Raw genomic sequence first — 17,969 nt, 5'->3', positions numbered from 1 at the left:
AATTCCAATAGCTGTTTGGAAAATCCATTTAAAATTCTTTCGTAAATTACTTTCAGAATTCCTTCGAATATTCCTCCAGTAACTCTTTTTAAAATTCTGGTCGAAAATCTTTTCAGGTTCTTTTTCGGTTATTCCTTCAACAATTGAGTCGGAAATTTCTTCAGGAATTTCTTCGAAAATCTCTTTAGAAAAGCCACCAAGAATTAATTTGGACATTTATCCAGGGATTCCTTCAGAAACCCCTCCGGAAAGGGTTTTGAAATATTTTCAGAAATTCTTTTGGGACTTCCTCCAGGAAGTCTTTGGAAAATTACTTCAGTAAACCATACAAAATTACTGCAGGGATAGTTCCGGAAAGAATTCGAATTTGGAGAAATTTCTAAAGGTATTTGAGAGTTAAGCTTATTTTCAAATAAAAATAACACTTGAAAACGTTTTAAAAAAATGAAGGAATTTACAAACAAAATTTCCGAAGATTTCGCAATAGAAATTCTAAAGAGATTCCCGAAATAATTCTTAAAGTAATTTAAAAGGAAATTTTCGAAGCTCTACAGGAATTTCTGGAAAAGTTGCTAAAGGAATATCCGAAGGGATTCCTATAAGAAATTTGAAAATAAATTCCAGAGGGAAATTTCGGAAGAATACCAAAAATATCTTCCTAGAGTTTCCGAAGAAATGTTTTGAGGAATTATTGTAAGATTTTCTATTAGAAATTTCTGAAGGATTGGATGGAAGGAAATGGATTTCGAATATATTCCTAAAACAGTGTCCTTAGGTATTCTCATAGAATTTCTTGAAGGATTTTCCATGGGTATCTAATTCTTAAAGGGATTTTCAAAGGAATCCCTAAAAATAGTTCCGAATAAATTACTGAAGGAATTCCCAGAAGACTCCGTAGAAGAATTTCCGAAGAAATCCCTCAAGTAGAAGGAAATTTCTGATGAAACTTTTGAAGAAATTTCGGAAAGAATTACCGAAGAAATACCCCAATAAATTTTCAAGTGGTTTCTTGGTGGAAGTTCTGAAGGAATTCATTAGAGAATTTTTAAATTAATTCTTAGAATTCCTTTCTCGAATTTTCTGAGGAATATCTTGAGGAATTTCCACTCGAATTTCTGGATTATTCGAATGGATTATATTCGAAGTACTTTCCAATGAACTCATGTGCTGTGATGCGGAAATTTTCCTAGTGGAGGATGTAATGTAAACTTTTACTGTGGAGATACAAGCCATAGCTATTAGAATGTTCCCCCCATCAGTCTGACTGAGGCTAGCAATTGTACAAAAAACCCTAAAATTCATAAAAACCATGAAATGCCTTGATTTTTTCCTCAGCTCAAAATTATTCACGCCGATTCTCGCCGCCGCCGCCGCCGTCGAACATTGCTTACGGCGTGATGCCGCCAACGCCGCCGCCGCCGGTTTTAAAATGGCCTTATGCCGCCGCTGGTCACAAGTACTTCGGCGCACACGTCTTCGATCATTATCGTATATTCAACACAACACAACCTTGGAAGTCACATATCATTCTTATTGACAAACATTTAACACCGAATAATTCCTAGAAAAAATTTTGCTTGTCACCATTATAACCTAAGTAAACAACAAGTTTTTTATTTTTCTAAAAAAATTGTCTTAGTGCTACTTGGGTAGCCCTGTTACTAGGCGATGGCCACCGTTAGGTAAATAAAAAACAAACATAGGTATTTTCACAGTAATCGAAATGTTCTCATGCTTGCCCAGGTAATATTTTTAAATTTAGTTCATATCATAATATTTTTTTACAGGAAATGAATTCAAATTTCCATTTAAAAATCATTTGAATCCTCACGGGATTTTTTTTTTAGGATTTCCACGTGAAATTGGTTTAAATATCCTAAGGAAATCCACTCGATTTTTTTCATGACATTCATTCAAATTTCGACAGGAATCATTCACATTTACGCAATGATATGATATCAAGCTCCCCATTAACTTCATTTGATTTTCCACAGGATGCATTATCACAAATTTTACGTAAAGAAGCGGTAATATGCCAGTTTTAAGCATGAGTCTAGAAATTGATAAAATAACTTTTTTGACTCGTTCCATTCAAAACTGCATTCCCCTTCACTTTTATGACTGCACAGTGCACACACTGATAACAGGGTATTTATCTCAAGTGCATTCAGCCCACTGAACAGGTGTCCACTAATCACTACCGGCCAGCTGGATGCACCGTCATTGAGTTTCCTATACCTATTTACAAATTGAAACGAACTGGCTTTCTGCATTCTAAAGAATTTTAAATCCAATAATTTATTACAGGCATAAATCTATTTAAAAAAATCTGAAAGTCGTCACTGAGCCGAGAAATTGAATGTTTCTTCAGAAAAGAAGTATAGTATTAGTTCGGTGATTGCGGTGACAACTCAAAGAATTAACTCACTCGGTGATTTATGAGACGTACTTAGAATATGTTGAAGATTGTCAGTTGGCTGTGCCGTATTACTGTGTGAGGCCTTATGGTATGATTCGCGGCTTATGTCCAGTCAGGGCTATCTTCTCGGCGAACTCCGCTTGAACATCGATTCCCATCCGATGGCATTCTTGTCTGTGGGGAGTTGGACCAAGTCCAGCGTTCCATTTTCAATTTGCGCATGTTTCTAATTCTCGCTTAACTTTTCAAAAGGACCTAAGTAACATTTTTTTCATGAATTAATTTGAGTACTGCAATGGAAAGCTTTCATGTTTTTCTGTTGATTGCGCTATTCAAATTGATTCATGAGAAAATGTTACATAGGTCCTTTTGAAAAGTTGAGCGAGAATTCATTGTAGCCTGCCACTGGATCGCATCGCGTTCTCAGCCACTGTGCGAGGGCCATTGGACCATTTTGCTGGGTTATCAACCCTTGTTACGTAGACGCGCAGCAGAAGGGTGCGTGTGACACCAGGCAAGATATGAATGGAGTGCCTGGTGTCGTACGCTCCTATCGGTAGTGCCTCTAGACATCGCGTGACTCGAGTGAATTTAAAGATTTTTGGATTTGAAAATCACATCAGTTGAAAACTCTTCGCCGTAGCTGGTTTCAAATTGTGAAAAATGTGTCATCTTGATTCCGACTCGTCTCTGGTTCTTCTAGAATAAAGTGCTCTCCTTCACTTGGTAAGTCTTGGGCAGGTTTCACCTCCAAGGGGGGTCGCTCTTTTTCAGTAGTAATTTCAGTAATTTCATTTCATTCAGACATTCTTCGCAACGAACGGCGGAAATCAATGCATTCAGCAATACAAAGTCACTGTTGGGTTTCCCCGTTTTCGCACGTGTGCACCCGTGAAACTTATTCGGAATGCGAATAGATTACAGTTGGTGATAGGTCACTATCGAAATTTATTTCTACCGAAAAACACTTAATTGTGGACTGTAATTACTTTATTGCATTACGGGGTCGTACGTTCGACCGATAGCAATATCGGTGGCGGTTGGGAGATAACTAAGGCTTTGGTACGATTTGCGAATTAAAATCAAATAAAACTTAAAAATGGCAGTTCAATATTTTCCAAAAACCCTGCTCGCAGAGCAAGGTTACTTTTGACAGATATTGAATCATTTTTCATAGATGCCTGGGTACCAAATTTTCTGGGGTTCGAGTCAAAGTTGTACAACATGTCGGAGCCTGGGACAGGACTTGCAAAGAGGAAAAAATGTAACTTCATCTGCAACCAGCAAGCGCTGTCACGAATTGTCAGATGCAACCAGCACCTTTTTGTGTGAAAGTATTGGTATCCCTCGAAAAGTATTCCGAATGATTTTATTTTACGAGTACTTTTTCACTTTGAAAAGTATTCTACAATAGCCGGACAGATCATTATTGAACAGTTATAAATACATGTTTTATTTCCGACAGGAAAATCTTTATAAAAATAAGTTTACAAATTCGTAAATTGCAAACACGTTTATTGTGCTCAGAAGATTCTACCCGGGATTTAGGTGAAACACTCAAGGAAACAGTTGAGAATTGATGATCAACTATGATGAAAAGAAGAACAAGTGTCAAAACAAGGAAAAAGAAAGCCGTCTTTGCAGGTCTCGTCTCAGGTCGGAGCGTGTGAGGGGCCCTTTATGACCCGGCGATTTTTTAATTTTCGAACTGTTATTTTTAAGTTTAAATCTCCAAATGAGACGAGACAGACCCTAAATTATTGCTACCTAGCAGTGATACTGCGAGAGCGCACCTTTCAGCTGGTTTTCACATTTTGCACATCGCACGGCCATCTGTACTGTGGCCGAATGCTGTACTGTGGCTTACCGTGTTTGTGCCCTTACTTTCTTTAGTAGTCACATTGACGAAAATCTAAATCTAAAGGACCTAACGAATTCCAATCATCGTCGCACTCATGAACGGTTGCAAGTGTCAACACAAAAGGCTTTATATTTATTATCGATACGGAGCAATCTTCCATCTCCGATCCGCTTCTTGAGCAAACAGGTATCCGAATAGCGTTTCGTAAAATCCAGCTTCAACAGGATGCTAGTCATAGCACAGAGAAACAGACGTCTCACTTAGAACAAAATGCAATCAAAATCATCGTCACGAAAACATTGTCGCCCAATGCTAAAATCCCGGTGGTCAAGCGGCAACCAGATGGCGGTAGTGTGCAAACGTCAAACACAAGCAAAATCGATGAAAGCGCCATCGGTGGCCGATTGACCACCTACAAAAAGTTAAATAAACCATTAAAAAGGTGTACGATGGAACATACGTTGAGTGAGACGTCTGTTTCTCTGTGGTCGTAGTTTAATGCCAAATTCTGGCAGCCTGTTTCAGGCCGTAAATGCTCTGTTGTAGACGACAAACTTGTTCCTGTTTATTCTCCTCAACAAAGCCCGGCGGTTGCCGCATGTAAATCTCTTCCTTGAGTATACCATAAAGATACGCGGTCTTAACGTCTAAATGTTTCACTAGCATCTTCTTACGCCCCGTAAACTACTCTACTATGCCTTCTTTATCCAATGTCTTTCGAAAAACCCACTTACATCCAATGATATTGCGGTTGGTCGGTGGATCTATAAGTTTCCAGGGATTGTTCGGGATCTAAGAATTGTACTTCTTTCTCATTGCACGCATCTACTCCTCCTCGCGGGAAAAGTTCACTGGTTCTTCTGATTTCATAGTCTGAGTCACAGTGACGGCTTTCTACCGAACCAATGCTTTTACGGACTGATGCCAATTGATCGGAATGGGACACGGTTCCGTATATATGTAGCTGTCAGGATTGCTTTCCCCCAATGCTTTTGCTCTAGAGCAGCTTCTAGCAACATACACAGCGCCATTTCCTTCAAGTAACGGCCGCCTACTCGTTCTGCTGGGGAGAATACGGAGCTGTGTATCGGAGTGCGCCAATTACCAATTACTTAATTGGGCTTACAAAATTTTGTCCCGTATTCTGTTCAACAGATTGAGACCGCTAGAAGCGTCCATCGTCGGCGAATAGCAGGCAGATTTTTCTTGAGAGCCGATCAACGACGGATAAAATGTTTACCCTGAGACAAATCCTTGATAAATTCCGGGAGTAAACTTGCAGACACATCATCTGTTTATTGATTTCAAGGAGGTACGATTCAGTGAAACGGAATAAATTTTGGCAAATTATGCTTGAACATGGTTTTCCGGCGAAACTGATACGGCTGATTCGTATAACGATGGACGGATCGAAATCAAGTGTAAGGTTTGCGGATGAAATATCGACATCATTTGTTACCTTAGATGGATTGAAGCAGGGTGATGCACTCTCGAATATACTGTTCAATAAAGCGCTCGTAGGAGCTGGTGTGCAAAGAAGCGGTACCATTATTACAAGATCATTATCACAAGATCGCATATGCTCCTGGGATTTGCGGACGATATCGATATTATCGGGATTGAACGCCGTGCCGTTGAAAAGGCTTTTGTGCCTTTTTGAGGGAGACAGCGAGGATTGGACTCACGATCAATACCAGCAAAACGAAGTACATGGTCGCTAGCAATCAACGTGGGTTCTATAGTGGTGGTGGTAGTGAAATGGTACTAGATGGTGAAAAATTTCAAGTGGTGGAAGAATTTGTGTATATTGGAACACTAGTGACGTGCGATAATGATTTTACCCTGCTGCTGCAAATAGGGCTTATTACGGACTTCGTAACCAGCTTAAGTTCCGTAGTCTGCAAACGAAGACAATATTCGCGCTGTATACCACTCTTATTCTTCCGGTGGCTTTATACAGCCATGAAACATGGACGTTAAATGAGACTGATCGGAGAGCTTTCGGAGTGTTTGAGCGTAAGGTGCTGCGGACAATACTCGGCGGTAAACAGGAGAACGGTATCTGGTGGCGTCGCATAAATCACGAGTTGTACCAATAGTACGGGCAGCAGAGACTATATCCAAGGGCTTGACGAGTTGTGGTGCCTGCCTAGGATGTGGTGGGGCTTGACAGTGGGCCCTGTTAAACCTCTATAAAAAGCTGCATTTATCCGCAAGTAGGCTCCGCCAAAGCGACCGTGTGCCGCTCAAAGCGGAGAACCTCATGTCCTGGTGTTAGGTGAAACGCTAAACAGACCTGGCACGATGGCCCTCCAACGAGCCAAGAGGCTTGCGCAGGCCCAATAAGCCGCCTTTAAAAACAACTATTACGAATGACATAGAAGATAATACGACTCGATACAATCGGCAACGACCTAGGCGACGAATAAAGGATCACGATTGGAAGCTTGGAACATGTAACTGCAAGTCGCTAGGCTTCAGACTGCCACAGGATAGTCTACGAAGAATTACATCCCCGCAGCTTCGACGTCGTGGCGCTGCAGGAGATTTTCTGGACAGAATAGAAAGTGTGGAAAAGCGGGCATCGAGCGGCTACCTTCTACCAAAGCTGTGGCACCACCATCTAGCTGGGAAACGGCTTCACAGTAGTAGGCAAGATGCGCCAACACGTGATTGGGTGGCAGCCAATCAACGCAAGGATGTGCAAGCTGAGGATAAAAGGCCGTTTCTTCAACTATAGCATCATCAACGTTCACTGCCCACACGAAGGGAGACTCGACGACGAAAAAGAAACGTTCTATGCACAGCTGGAGCAGACATACGATGGATGCTCACTACGGGACGTCAAAATTGTCATCGGTGACATGAACAATTGGGTGCCAATGGAATGTATGGGAAAAAATGTCATCAAATTTCAAAAAACGACATTGCTCAGAAGTTTCATTACCCAAAAATATGACTCCATGCAAAACTTGAGCTCAATCGGTTTGATTTAGGGGTGCCTAAAAATCATCAAAGTTTTGAAATCTTTACCCATGAAAATTTGGGTTAAAGGAAAAGTCGAAAATCAAATTTTTGTTTTTGATGCCAAATGACTTAAAAATGCATTAAACGTCGAGATCAGATGTTATCTAAAAAAAAAGTATTTTGAAAAAAAAAGGTTTTTTCTCATAGAACATTTTTGGGACTTTTCAGATGATGAAGATTGTTTTCGACGAATTTTAACACCGGACGATACGCAAACGTTTTCATAGCCAAAAATATCACCCTATGCAAAACTTTAGCTGAATCGGACATGATTTAGGGGTGCTCAAAATCAAATCTTTATTTTTCTTCCATTCTAGATTTTTCCATTACCAGTATTTATTTGAACTTTAGAAGTGAAAGCAGTCGCACTGTTTATTATTATTATTTTTCATAAAATGGAGGATATTCTGCTTGTTGGGAAATATTTGCCATTTTTTGAACCGTACCTTACAGAAGCTATCTCCACTAGTACCTTCTTCTTCAAAAACAAAACAAATTCGATGCTGAAAATGTATCAGATCCAACCAAAACTTGTGAGAAAAGCCATCAAAGAGGCTTTATTGTTTTAAGAGGAAGTGATTTTGAATCTTCGTCACAAACTGAAACACAAAGCAAGATTTTGAGCACCCCTAAATCATGTCCGATGGAGCTCAAATTTTGCATAGGAGCATATTTTAGGGCTAAGGAAATGTTTGCGTAACGTCCGGTTTTTAAATTCAATGAAAAATTGTCGAAAAGAGTCGATTTTTTTTTCAAAATTCTCAAATTTTCATGCATTTTGAGTCCTTAGTTATTTCCCCCTTGTGGGAAAAAAAAATTTGATTAATTTTGAGCAACTCTAAATTATGTCCGATTTAGCTAAAATTTTGCATAGGGGATATGTTTTGGCTACGAAAACGATTGTGCGTCGTCCGGTGTTAAAATTCGTTGAAAAAAATTTTTCATCATCAGAAAAGGTCCCAAAAATGTTCTTTGAGAAAAAATCTTTTTTTTTTCCAATTTTTTTTTTTTGGGTGACATCTGATCTCGACGTTTCATGCATTTTTAAGTCATTTGGCATCAAAAACAAAAATTCGATTTTCGACTTTTCCTTTGGTCCCCCCTTGGAAAAATTTTCATGGGTAAAAATTTCAAAATTTTGATGAATTTTAGGCACCCCTAAATCATGTCCGATTGAGCTCAAATTTTGCATGGGGTCATATTTTGTTCTTCTTGACATTACATCCCCACAGTGGGACAAAGCCGCCTCGCAGCTTAGTGTTCATTTAGCACTTCCACAGTTATTAACTGCGAGGTTACTATTTTTGCATTCGTATATCATGATGCTAACACGATGATACTTTTATTCCCAAGAAAGTAGAGACAATTTCCAATCCGAAAATTGCCTAGACCGGCACCGGGAATCGAACCCAGCCACCCTCAGCATGGTCTTGCTTTGTAGCCGCGCATCTTAGCGCACGGCTAAGGAGAGCCTCAATTGGGTCATATATTGGGGTAATGAAACTGGTGAGCAATGTCGTTTTCTGAAATTCGAAAATGTCATTTTCATTGGTATCCTAATGAACACTCAGGTAAGAAGGGAAAAAATGTATAGACCGGTCATCGGACTGGATAGTCTGTATACCGTATTGAACGACAACGGCCAACGATGCATAAACTTTGCAGCCTCCCGCGGAATGGTAGTCCGAAGCACTTTCCTCCCCCTAAGAATATCCACAAGGCCACATGGAAATCACCTAATCAAGAAGCGGAAAACCAAATCGACAACGTTCTAATCGACGGCATATTCTTCTCCGACATCACGAACGCCCGTACTCACCGCAGTGCGAATATTAAATCCGACCACTACCTCGTTGCATTATGTCTGTGTTCAAAACTCTCGACGGTGTACAACACGCGCCGGAGTCGTCCGCCGCGGCTAAACATTGGGCGGCTACAAGACGGTAGACTAGCCCAAGACTACGCGCAGCAGCTGGAAGTGGCACTCCCAACGGAAGAGCAGCTAGGCGCAGCGTCTCTTGAAGATGGCTGCAGAAATATTCGATCCCCCATCGGAAACACCGCAACCGCTGCACTTGGCACGGTGCTCCCGGATCAGAGAAACGACTGGTATGACGGCGAATGTGAGCAGTTAGTTGAAGAGAAGACTGCAGCATGGGCGAGATTGCTGCAACACCGCACGAGGGCGAACGAGGCAACGATACAAACGGGCGCGGAACTGACAAAACTCGGTTTTTCGGAGGAAAAGGCGCCAGCAGTAAGATCGAGAACGTGAAGAGACGGAGCAACTGTACCGCGCTAATAACGCACGAAAGTTCTATGAGAAATTAAACCATTCACGTAAGAGCCACGTGCCGCAGCCTGATATGTGTAAGGACATAAACGGGAACCTTCTTACAAACGAGCGTGAGGTGATCCAAAGGTGGCGGCAGCACTTCGAAGAGCACCTGAATGGTGATGTGGCAGACAACGGTGGCAATATGGTAAGGAACCTAGGAGCACGCGCGCAGGACATGCGACTTCCGGCTCCGAATCTCCAGGAAATCCAGGAGGAGATCGGCCGGCAGAAAAACAACAAAGCCCCTGGAGTTGACCAACTACCAGGAAAGCTGTTTAAACACGGTGGTGAGGCACTGGCTAGAGCGCTGCACTGGGTAATTACCAAGGTTTGGGAGGACGAGGTTCTGCCGCAGGAGTGGATGGAAGGTGTCGTGTGTCCCATCTACAAAAAGGGTGATAAGCTGGATTGTAGCAACTGCAGCGCAATCACATTGCTGAATGCCGCCTACAGGGTACTCTCCCAAATTTTATGCCGCCGACTAACACCAGGCGGGATTTATGGATGAAAGCTGTACCACGAAAACGGATTTCCGAATAAACTGATACGGTTGATCAAGGCGACGATGGATCGGGTGATGTGTGTAGTTCGAGTTTCAAGGGCATTCTCGAGTTCCTTCGAATCGGGCAGAGGGTTACGACAAGGTGATGGCCTTTCGTGTCTGCTCTTCAACATCGCTATGGAAGGGGTAATACGAAGGATTCGACATGAGTGGTACGAAATAGATATTATGGCACGTAGCTTTGAGAGAGGAGCCTACATCAGACTGAAAAGCGAAGCTAAATAGATTGCACTAGTCATCAACACGTCGAAAACGAAGTACATGATAGGAAGAGGCTCAAGAGAAGACAATGTAAGCCATCCACCACGAGTTTGTATCGGTGGTGACGAAATCGAGGTGGTTGAAGAATTCGTATACTTGGGCTCATTGGTGACCGCCGATAACGATACCAGCAGAGAAATTTGGAGACGCATCATGGCAGGAAATCGTACGTACTTTAAACTCCGCAAAACGCTCCGATCGAATAGAGTTCGTCTCCGTACCAAACTGACTATCTACAAAACTAAGGTGACCAGACGTCCCGCGTTTCGCGGGACAGTCCCGCATTTTCGCCATTTGTCCCGCGCTGAAAAGAGTCCCGCGAAATGTCCCGCGTTTCACTTATTTCAAGATTATGTCCCGCGAAATAAAGAAATATTCAATAGATAGAAACATTTATTAAATTATAAATAAAAATTTATCATTTATTATTTGAAAATTTATTATATTGATTGATGATTTTACATTTTCGTCACATACAAAGCATCGCTCCGGAGGCTTGATGAGTGGTCTTTCACCCAACGCCACGGCCACACTCGTATGTTGTTTAAACCTTTTTTCTGCGTCCAAATTATATTTCTTACGGAAAATTTGACAGAAAATACATGGGCTAAATGCCAAATTTTCCGTTTCCGTTGCCGTTCCGTTGTATTGCGTTTGGGGCTTAAGGAAGAGCTAAACAAATTTGTTTAGCTCTTCCTTACTCTGTTTGTTACTAATGATAATTTCATTGAAGATGTGAGAGAGAAACACAGAGAAGAGGTTTCTCCAGGGGTTTCTCATATTGTCATCAACGTCATTTGTATCTTTCCGTCTCCAACAAATTTATAACTGTGGTAGTGCAACGCCGAGCGGCCTTAAAACACGTGTTTGTTGGTTTCCAATTTTATTTCGTCCTAAACTCTAGCGAGTTTGAGGAATTTTGACAAGCCTGCTTTGGTGTATTCTAGTAGTCCTAGTCAAATCCACATGGACACGAGAACGAGGAAAGATGTTTAATTGGATACCTACTAATAGAGCTATAATAAGTGAAATGGAATATTTTACTCAATCTGCAACAATAACAATGCTTTTAAAGTGAAGAACTGAAATCATTTCAAAATTCACAGAAATAATAAATTTTCGAGATTTTGCGGCTATACAGTCTGATTTATAAAAACACATTTTTAAATTTTATCCAACGTTTCGGCATCGGGTTCGATGTCTTCTTCAGGAAAAAAAATGTTTGCTCTTTGTAACGGAACGCCTATCATACTTAACAAAAAGTGATCAATTTTTTTTTCCTGGAAGAAGACATCGAACCCGATGACGAAACGCTGGACAAAATTTAAAAATATGTTCTAATAAATCAGACTGCATAGCCGAAAAATCTCGAAAATCAACACTACAGTAGAAGTCACCAACTAGAAATAATAAAAAAATAACAATGCTCCTTTGGCACAGATTCTGACAGTACTCAATGCTCGATTGGCTCAAGATCTCTGAATGTAGGATCCCTAGCTCAACAATTTCAACTCACATCGTGTTCGTATGTTGTTATTATTTTAGTAAAAACTTAATTCACTTGAAATCTGAGCAAGTTCGACGAATTTTATATAGCTCGGATCTTTTTTTTGTTTCAAGCTTATGGAAAAAAATAATGATGAATCGTCTGTCAGTTTGCGGGGAATAATGAAAAACATGAGTAAGATGTAGGCACTTCAAGCAAATTTGAGCGCTCTGCCTAATTTCATAAAACAAATAATACGATCGCTTTGAATGTTAGCTAGGGTGGGTGTGCCAATTGTCGCCATACTTAAGAATAACTATTTTTTTAAAAATAAGTAAAAGGCATGTGGGTGAACTTTATACATCAAGGGAAAGGCTTTGCTTCCTGCTCCTTAGAACAGCTGTGAAAACCACAATCAAATTTGTTATTAGCCTCAAAATTAATTAACCCATAATAGGAACGCATGCACCAGTTGTGGCACTATTCTTAATTTTGGTTCCTTATTTGGCAAATCCCATTGTTTTCTTATGGGACTGGTCAAATAGGGACCACTAGTGCGACAACTGGTGCAAAGGATGTCAAAAATTAAGCAAAATCAATTTTAACAATTATGCTTTGCTTGTTTTGGAAGAGATCAAAGGTGTTATCGTATCATATGAATATGCTTTATCGATATGAACTTGATTTGCGGTGATTTGATCGGCCATTTGGCATATAAAGCACTAGTGCGACAACTGGTGCTATAGCCACAACTGGTACATCTAGCCTAAATGAATCATGCAACCAATACAAATAAGTTTAACCATCAGGAACTCCCACCGTTGTTAAAAATTGAACAGATTCATTCACAACAGAGTTGGGATTGTGTGATTGATCCAGGTCCAAGCAAGTTCCAGAGGGGTTCATCAAATTTTAAAGTTTTGACTTAAGCACATTTTTGAATAAAAACAAGGATTTAAAAAAAAATGTCCCGCGCTGGCACAAAATATATCTGGTCACATTATACAAAACCCTTATTAGACCGTTAGTCCTGGTAGTCCGCTACAGACACGCGCACTTGGAGTTTTCGAAAGGAAAGTGCTGCGTACCATCTATGGTGGAGTGCAGATGGCGGACTGGGACGATACATGAAGGAAGCGAATGAACCACGAGTTGCATGAGCTGTTGGCAGAACCATCCATTATTGTTCACACCGCGAAAATCGGAAGACTGCGGTGGGCCGGTTACGTAGCCAGAATGTCGGACAGTAATCCGGTGAAAATGTTTCTCGACAACGATCCGACGGGAACAAGAAGGCGAGGTGCACAGCGAGCAAGGTGGATCGATTAGGTGGAGGCTTGCAGACTTGCAGACCCTCCGCAGACCGTGTGGTTGGCGACGTGCAGCCATGGACTGAGCTGAATGGAGAAGACTTTTATGCACTGCACAGGCCACTCCGGCCTTAGTCTGATAATAAATAAATAAAATAAATTTACAATGATAATCGCACAAGCAAATTCTGACGACACTCGAAAGATTTTTCGGCATTTTTGGAGTTGAAAAATGGGAATAACTCTCGATGTAAATTTGAACTGATAATGAATGACGACAAACACACAGACATACACTTAATATTATGCCAACATTACCATCTCCATGATACCAATCAAAATGTAGAAACATCCGACTCCAGAACTCCAGTTTTAGTTAAAAACATTGTAATTCCTACATGGTTCAATTAAACCAGAGGAAAAATCCTAACTGCCAGAGGCAATGCAAATGTATTAATAATAACTAGAAAGTAACATAGCAAATAAGGATGATAGTGTTAAGAAAACACGAAACACCTAGTCTAAGAGATGAATGCATGTATTAGACAATTAGCAAATTAAATTGAAAAAAAAGAAAAAAGCAATTCATCATCTGAACAGGTTCAAACTCCATGTCATAAGCATGTAAGATCATTGCTTCGGACGGCCACTCCACGTGTACACAAATGAACCTTTCAATTAAACTCATTACCGCCCTTTTACATGCGTGCATGGCACCTTTCTGGTCCTTCTGCTAGCACAATACCACCTTGAAGGCATTACTCGATTCGAGTTCAAATTCGCAACCCCTTCAATTTAGACAAACCAGTTCAACCGGAAGCGAAAAGGCATAAATTTCACAGGAATCACAAATCGTGTTCTTCGTCCGACCGCGCGAGCGGCTCATGGTGCCATGCATTCCCTTGTGGTGGTTAGTATCGGCGCTTGGCGTCGAAGGTGTATTATTTCCCTAATTAAAATTACCTCCGTCTTCGAAGGTAATATTAGTTGTTACGGGGTGCGACACTATTTCCGCTTGATATTCCCGGAACAGAGCCGCAGTGATTGCCGAGACTCGTGGCGGCAAAGTTCACTGGCGACTCATCGCAGTAGGCCACCGGAACGCAGTAGGTCGTCGTCATCGGCTCCTCCGATGATGGTGTGCTGAAAAATGTGCCGAAGCAGTGCGCAAAATGCCGCGGGCTAATCATCTTTGCTGTGGTTGTTCCGGCGGTAATCCGACACGATAATGGGAGGTCCCCCTTTTCGGCGCTACTTCAGCCCACCTTACCGCGATCGACCCGATTATGCGATTTACTCGACAACCTGCAGGAGTAAATTTTGCGTGTAATTGATACGATGTTAAAATATTTGCCGTTCGCCTTTTCCCTCTTTGCTTTGTGGAAATGCTTGGAGTCGATCTGACGAGCAAATTATGCGTGCAAACATCCTGAAAGGTGGGCGCTGGAGGGAAAATGCTTGGCGGTTTTCTAAAATTTTATCCATTAATGGAAAAGACGACGAAGGGGTTTTCGGAGCGGTGCTGGCGAGTTAAGGCGAACAGCAGCTCTCGTTTGCTGAATGAGAGAAAAAGCGAGTGAAACACAAACCAAGTGCAAAATTGCAGCGCCACCTTCGATGGGATGCAAAGACTTTTTCCATTAAAGTATTTGCGATTATGTATGAATAATCAATGATGGAATTATGATGGCCGAATGGAGTATGGAGTTGTTCAGTCGAGCAGCAGAAAAACAAAGACCAACTTTTCAATCCATAACACTTGTTCTTTTTACTGCTGGGCTACAAGCTTTTAGGTAAAGCAGGGATTGCACTTTGCTGCTAGCACTGTCTATCGTGGCCGAATGAAAGGTTAATGACAGTTCGATAAAAGTTGTGCGTCTAAGCTGCAACGACGGTGGCCTGGGAGCGATAGCAAAACACTGGCAGGCCCTGGTCATCGGTGAGCATTAGTTCCATGTCAACGGTAACGCCAGCGAAAGGGGCCGAAACTTCCGTCACCAGATTGTAGGTAAGCTCATCGCCAGCAAGCAGAGGACAACTCGCTTGTACGAGAGCAGCGCAGGCATTGGTTTGATCATCCGGGAGGCTCCACGGTATTCTAAAGTTGCCCAAAAACATGTCCAATGAAGCAGTCAGCGTAGTCGTCGGGCGTTCCAAAATAATGTCAATTTCGCTGTCAACCACAGACCCGATCGGGACTACACACGGCTGCTGGGGAACGGTCGTCGGGCATCCTACCACTCGGACTTCAACGGGTAGAGGACCGTCGTGAAAGACGCCTTTAAGATATGGAATCTATAAATATTTTGAGAGATTGCACACAACAACGCTACACTTACAGGGGGCTGGGGTCACCGCGAATACCACCGCTGGAATCGCAAATAAAATGATGCTCAGTTTTAACATGCTGCTTGCCTACAGAACGTCTACTGATTCGATTCGGATTTAATCTTCTTTTACAACGTCTAGCGCTGTTCAGCTTATCGCCGAATAGCTGGTCGGATTGGTTATCGAAGTATCCGCTGCCGCCGAATATTGATGAAAAGATATTGCCCTAGGTAACGCCTGCTTTGATGCGATGAGCCACATCGTTCGAGGTGCGATAAGATAGCGATTTTGTGACTTTAGTAACCTTCAAAGCCAAGTTCAAGACATCATAAGCCCGAACATTCTGTTTGAAGCTGTGACTCTGGAACAAAGCCAACGAGCAATGTTGAAATTCGTAGTTATCGCCGTTTTGTTGCCGGCAGCCATTTTTGGCTTAGCTGTTCGACCATGTGCGTAATACATATACAAATTGAGTTACACATCTTCAGTTTAAATTCGTATAACGGATTGACATTTTTCGTGTCGTTTCATGCATTCTAATCGTGAACTCTAGGTCCCAACAATGCCCCGGTGCCGCTCGAGGTTCGCGTCATCGATTGCTACGAGGAACCATGTGTGATTCCGCTCGGCGGAATGGTCGACATGGATCTGGATTTCATTCCGGACCGTGACAGTGCAACGGTCGAGGCTGCGCTCAACATTTTCCTGGGGAACTTCCGCGTGCCGTACGACCTGCCAGAGGATCAACGCGATGCGTGCAATTTCTTCGCCGGACGAGGCTGCCCGATCAGTCAAGGAGAGAAGATCAACTACCACCTGAGCACTCCGGCCTCGGCCCCATTCGCTGGTGTTACCGTCGATTTGGAACTCCAGCTGACCGGGGACAACGATGAACCACTGTTCTGCTTCCGATCATCTGCCACAATCATCGCCGCCTAGGACTAAGTCGAATTCGAAAAATAAACTCCTCGTTTGTTGAGATAAGGTTGCATACGAACCGAATGCGTTTTTATCAACCGTAGATAATCTGCCAGAGTGATGACTTTCTAAACCTATAATAGATTGCTGACCTGCCTAATTTGCCTCAGTTGTGCATTTGATTCTTGGAATCATGGTCAAAGTGTTGATATTGGTGGCTGCTCTCATTGCAACGGCTCAGGCCATCGTGGTTCATAGTTGTAAGTTTCTTCATAATTTAAATAACTTCTCCGGTAAACTAACGAACCGGCTTCGTAGGCGGAGATGGCTATCCCAACCCGACGCAGGTTATCGTCCCAGGCTGCAGCGTGATGCCGTGTGATGTGCCCAACCTGACGGACTTCAGTTTCTCGGTTCGGTTTGCATCGCCCTTTCCGACCAATACCTTAGACGTTGATGTGACCGCTACATTGGGAGGTTTCAACTTGCCGTATGAGACGCCAGAGCATCTGAGGGATGGGTGCGCCAACATTGACGGCAGCTGCCCGTTGGCAGCCGGTCAGGAAGTTACACTCACTGGAACGGCTCCAGTTGAGGCCCCATTGGTTAATGTTACCGTCCGTTTGCGGTTCGAGATTACCGGAGATGGCGGACAGCCGGCTGTTTGCTTTGCGGCTGACGTTAGACTTGTTTGAAATTTTTAGGGTCTTTGAAAATGAAATAAAAGTCAATAATTTTCACAATGTTTTTTTACCTACACAGGGCACTACTGAATACTTTCCAATCGTAGTAGTGAGGCTTTCGGGAAGCAAGCCTTGTGCCTAGTAGATCAAATGAGTTCTGCAAGATCTGAATCCCCAACACTAATGTCACAGTGTAGGATGTGTAAAATAAAAGCGGGTGGTAAACCAGTTACAGCAAAAATATCACTTTTACACTTTTATTCATTTGGAGAAGTGAGAACGGTGAGACCTGACACGACTGCCCTCTGATGAAACAGGAGGTTTGCGTAGGCCCAATAAGCAGTCTTTAAAAGCTTCGTTTCGTTAAAATAATTGTTTTGTCATTTTTATTTTTTAACATTGCTTTTTCATGTTAAGTGTTTGGCCAATAATGACAAAAGACCGCCAGCTAAGGGTTGTGTACTTAGGTGATAGTGCAGCCTGGCCACTGTTGTTCTTTTATCATCAGCTAGAGTGAGCGTCTGTTCACCAGGAGGTGCGGCTCGAACAGCGTCTGCCTGGTACCCAGCGAATGATTAAACGAAATGCTGTATCGCGTCAGCTATACCTAAGGTGGAAGCCCCATCAGCGCCCCCCCTGACATTAAAAGATTTTTTGCTAATATTTCTAGTATTTCACTTAAATTATTGATCGTTGGATACTTTTAAATACATTCATTTGCGTCTTACACGAGGAATTGTAAGATCTTTCCAAATCCAGGCATATGAGATGTTATA

The 17,969-nt window shown here is 42.1% G+C and overlaps 3 protein-coding genes across 3 annotated transcripts; 2 read left to right on the top strand and 1 right to left on the bottom strand.

Annotated features, from left to right (window-relative positions):
• Positions 1–15,006: 15,006 nt before the first annotated feature.
• Positions 15,007–15,810, bottom strand: LOC134208016 (uncharacterized). The gene is made up of 2 exons (XM_062684118.1): positions 15,604–15,810; positions 15,007–15,543 (listed from the first exon to the last, which is right to left on the bottom strand). Exons 1-2 carry the CDS (start codon positions 15,668–15,670, stop codon positions 15,143–15,145), a joined length of 468 nt encoding a protein of 155 aa, XP_062540102.1. The 5' UTR covers positions 15,671–15,810; the 3' UTR covers positions 15,007–15,142.
• A 150-nt stretch (positions 15,811–15,960) lies between these two features.
• On the top strand, positions 15,961–16,541 carry LOC134208015 (NPC intracellular cholesterol transporter 2-like). The gene is made up of 2 exons (XM_062684117.1): positions 15,961–16,041; positions 16,146–16,541. The coding sequence occupies exons 1-2, from the start codon at positions 15,975–15,977 to the stop codon at positions 16,529–16,531; spliced, it is 453 nt and encodes a 150-aa protein (XP_062540101.1). The 5' UTR covers positions 15,961–15,974; the 3' UTR covers positions 16,532–16,541.
• A 157-nt stretch (positions 16,542–16,698) lies between these two features.
• LOC134208014 (mite group 2 allergen-like Ixo r 2) lies at positions 16,699–17,403 on the top strand. The gene is made up of 2 exons (XM_062684116.1): positions 16,699–16,770; positions 16,829–17,403. The coding sequence occupies exons 1-2, from the start codon at positions 16,704–16,706 to the stop codon at positions 17,203–17,205; spliced, it is 444 nt and encodes a 147-aa protein (XP_062540100.1). The 5' UTR covers positions 16,699–16,703; the 3' UTR covers positions 17,206–17,403.
• The last annotated feature ends 566 nt before the right edge of the window (positions 17,404–17,969 follow it).

Source organism: Armigeres subalbatus, chromosome 1 (assembly GCF_024139115.2).
Source record: "Armigeres subalbatus isolate Guangzhou_Male chromosome 1, GZ_Asu_2, whole genome shotgun sequence".
Classification (NCBI taxonomy): Eukaryota; Metazoa; Arthropoda; class Insecta; order Diptera; family Culicidae; genus Armigeres; species Armigeres subalbatus.
This window is presented reverse-complemented; position numbering and strand designations above follow the sequence as displayed.

What these genes read in the sequence shown, in the direction of transcription:
- LOC134208016 (XM_062684118.1), bottom strand. Translation starts at nt 15,670, where the DNA reads ATGTTAAAACTGAGCATCATTTTATTTGCGATTCCAGCGGTGGTATTC. An exon ending in CGCGGTGACCCCAGCCCCCT is followed by an intron (nt 15,544 to 15,603) that starts GTAAGTGTAGCG and finishes CATATCTTAAAG; the next exon opens with GCGTCTTTCACGACGGTCCT.
- LOC134208014 (XM_062684116.1), top strand. Translation starts at nt 16,704, where the DNA reads ATGGTCAAAGTGTTGATATTGGTGGCTGCTCTCATTGCAACGGCTCAG. An exon ending in GGCCATCGTGGTTCATAGTT is followed by an intron (nt 16,771 to 16,828) that starts GTAAGTTTCTTC and finishes CCGGCTTCGTAG; the next exon opens with GCGGAGATGGCTATCCCAAC.
- LOC134208015 (XM_062684117.1), top strand. Translation starts at nt 15,975, where the DNA reads ATGTTGAAATTCGTAGTTATCGCCGTTTTGTTGCCGGCAGCCATTTTT. An exon ending in TGGCTTAGCTGTTCGACCAT is followed by an intron (nt 16,042 to 16,145) that starts GTGCGTAATACA and finishes CGTGAACTCTAG; the next exon opens with GTCCCAACAATGCCCCGGTG.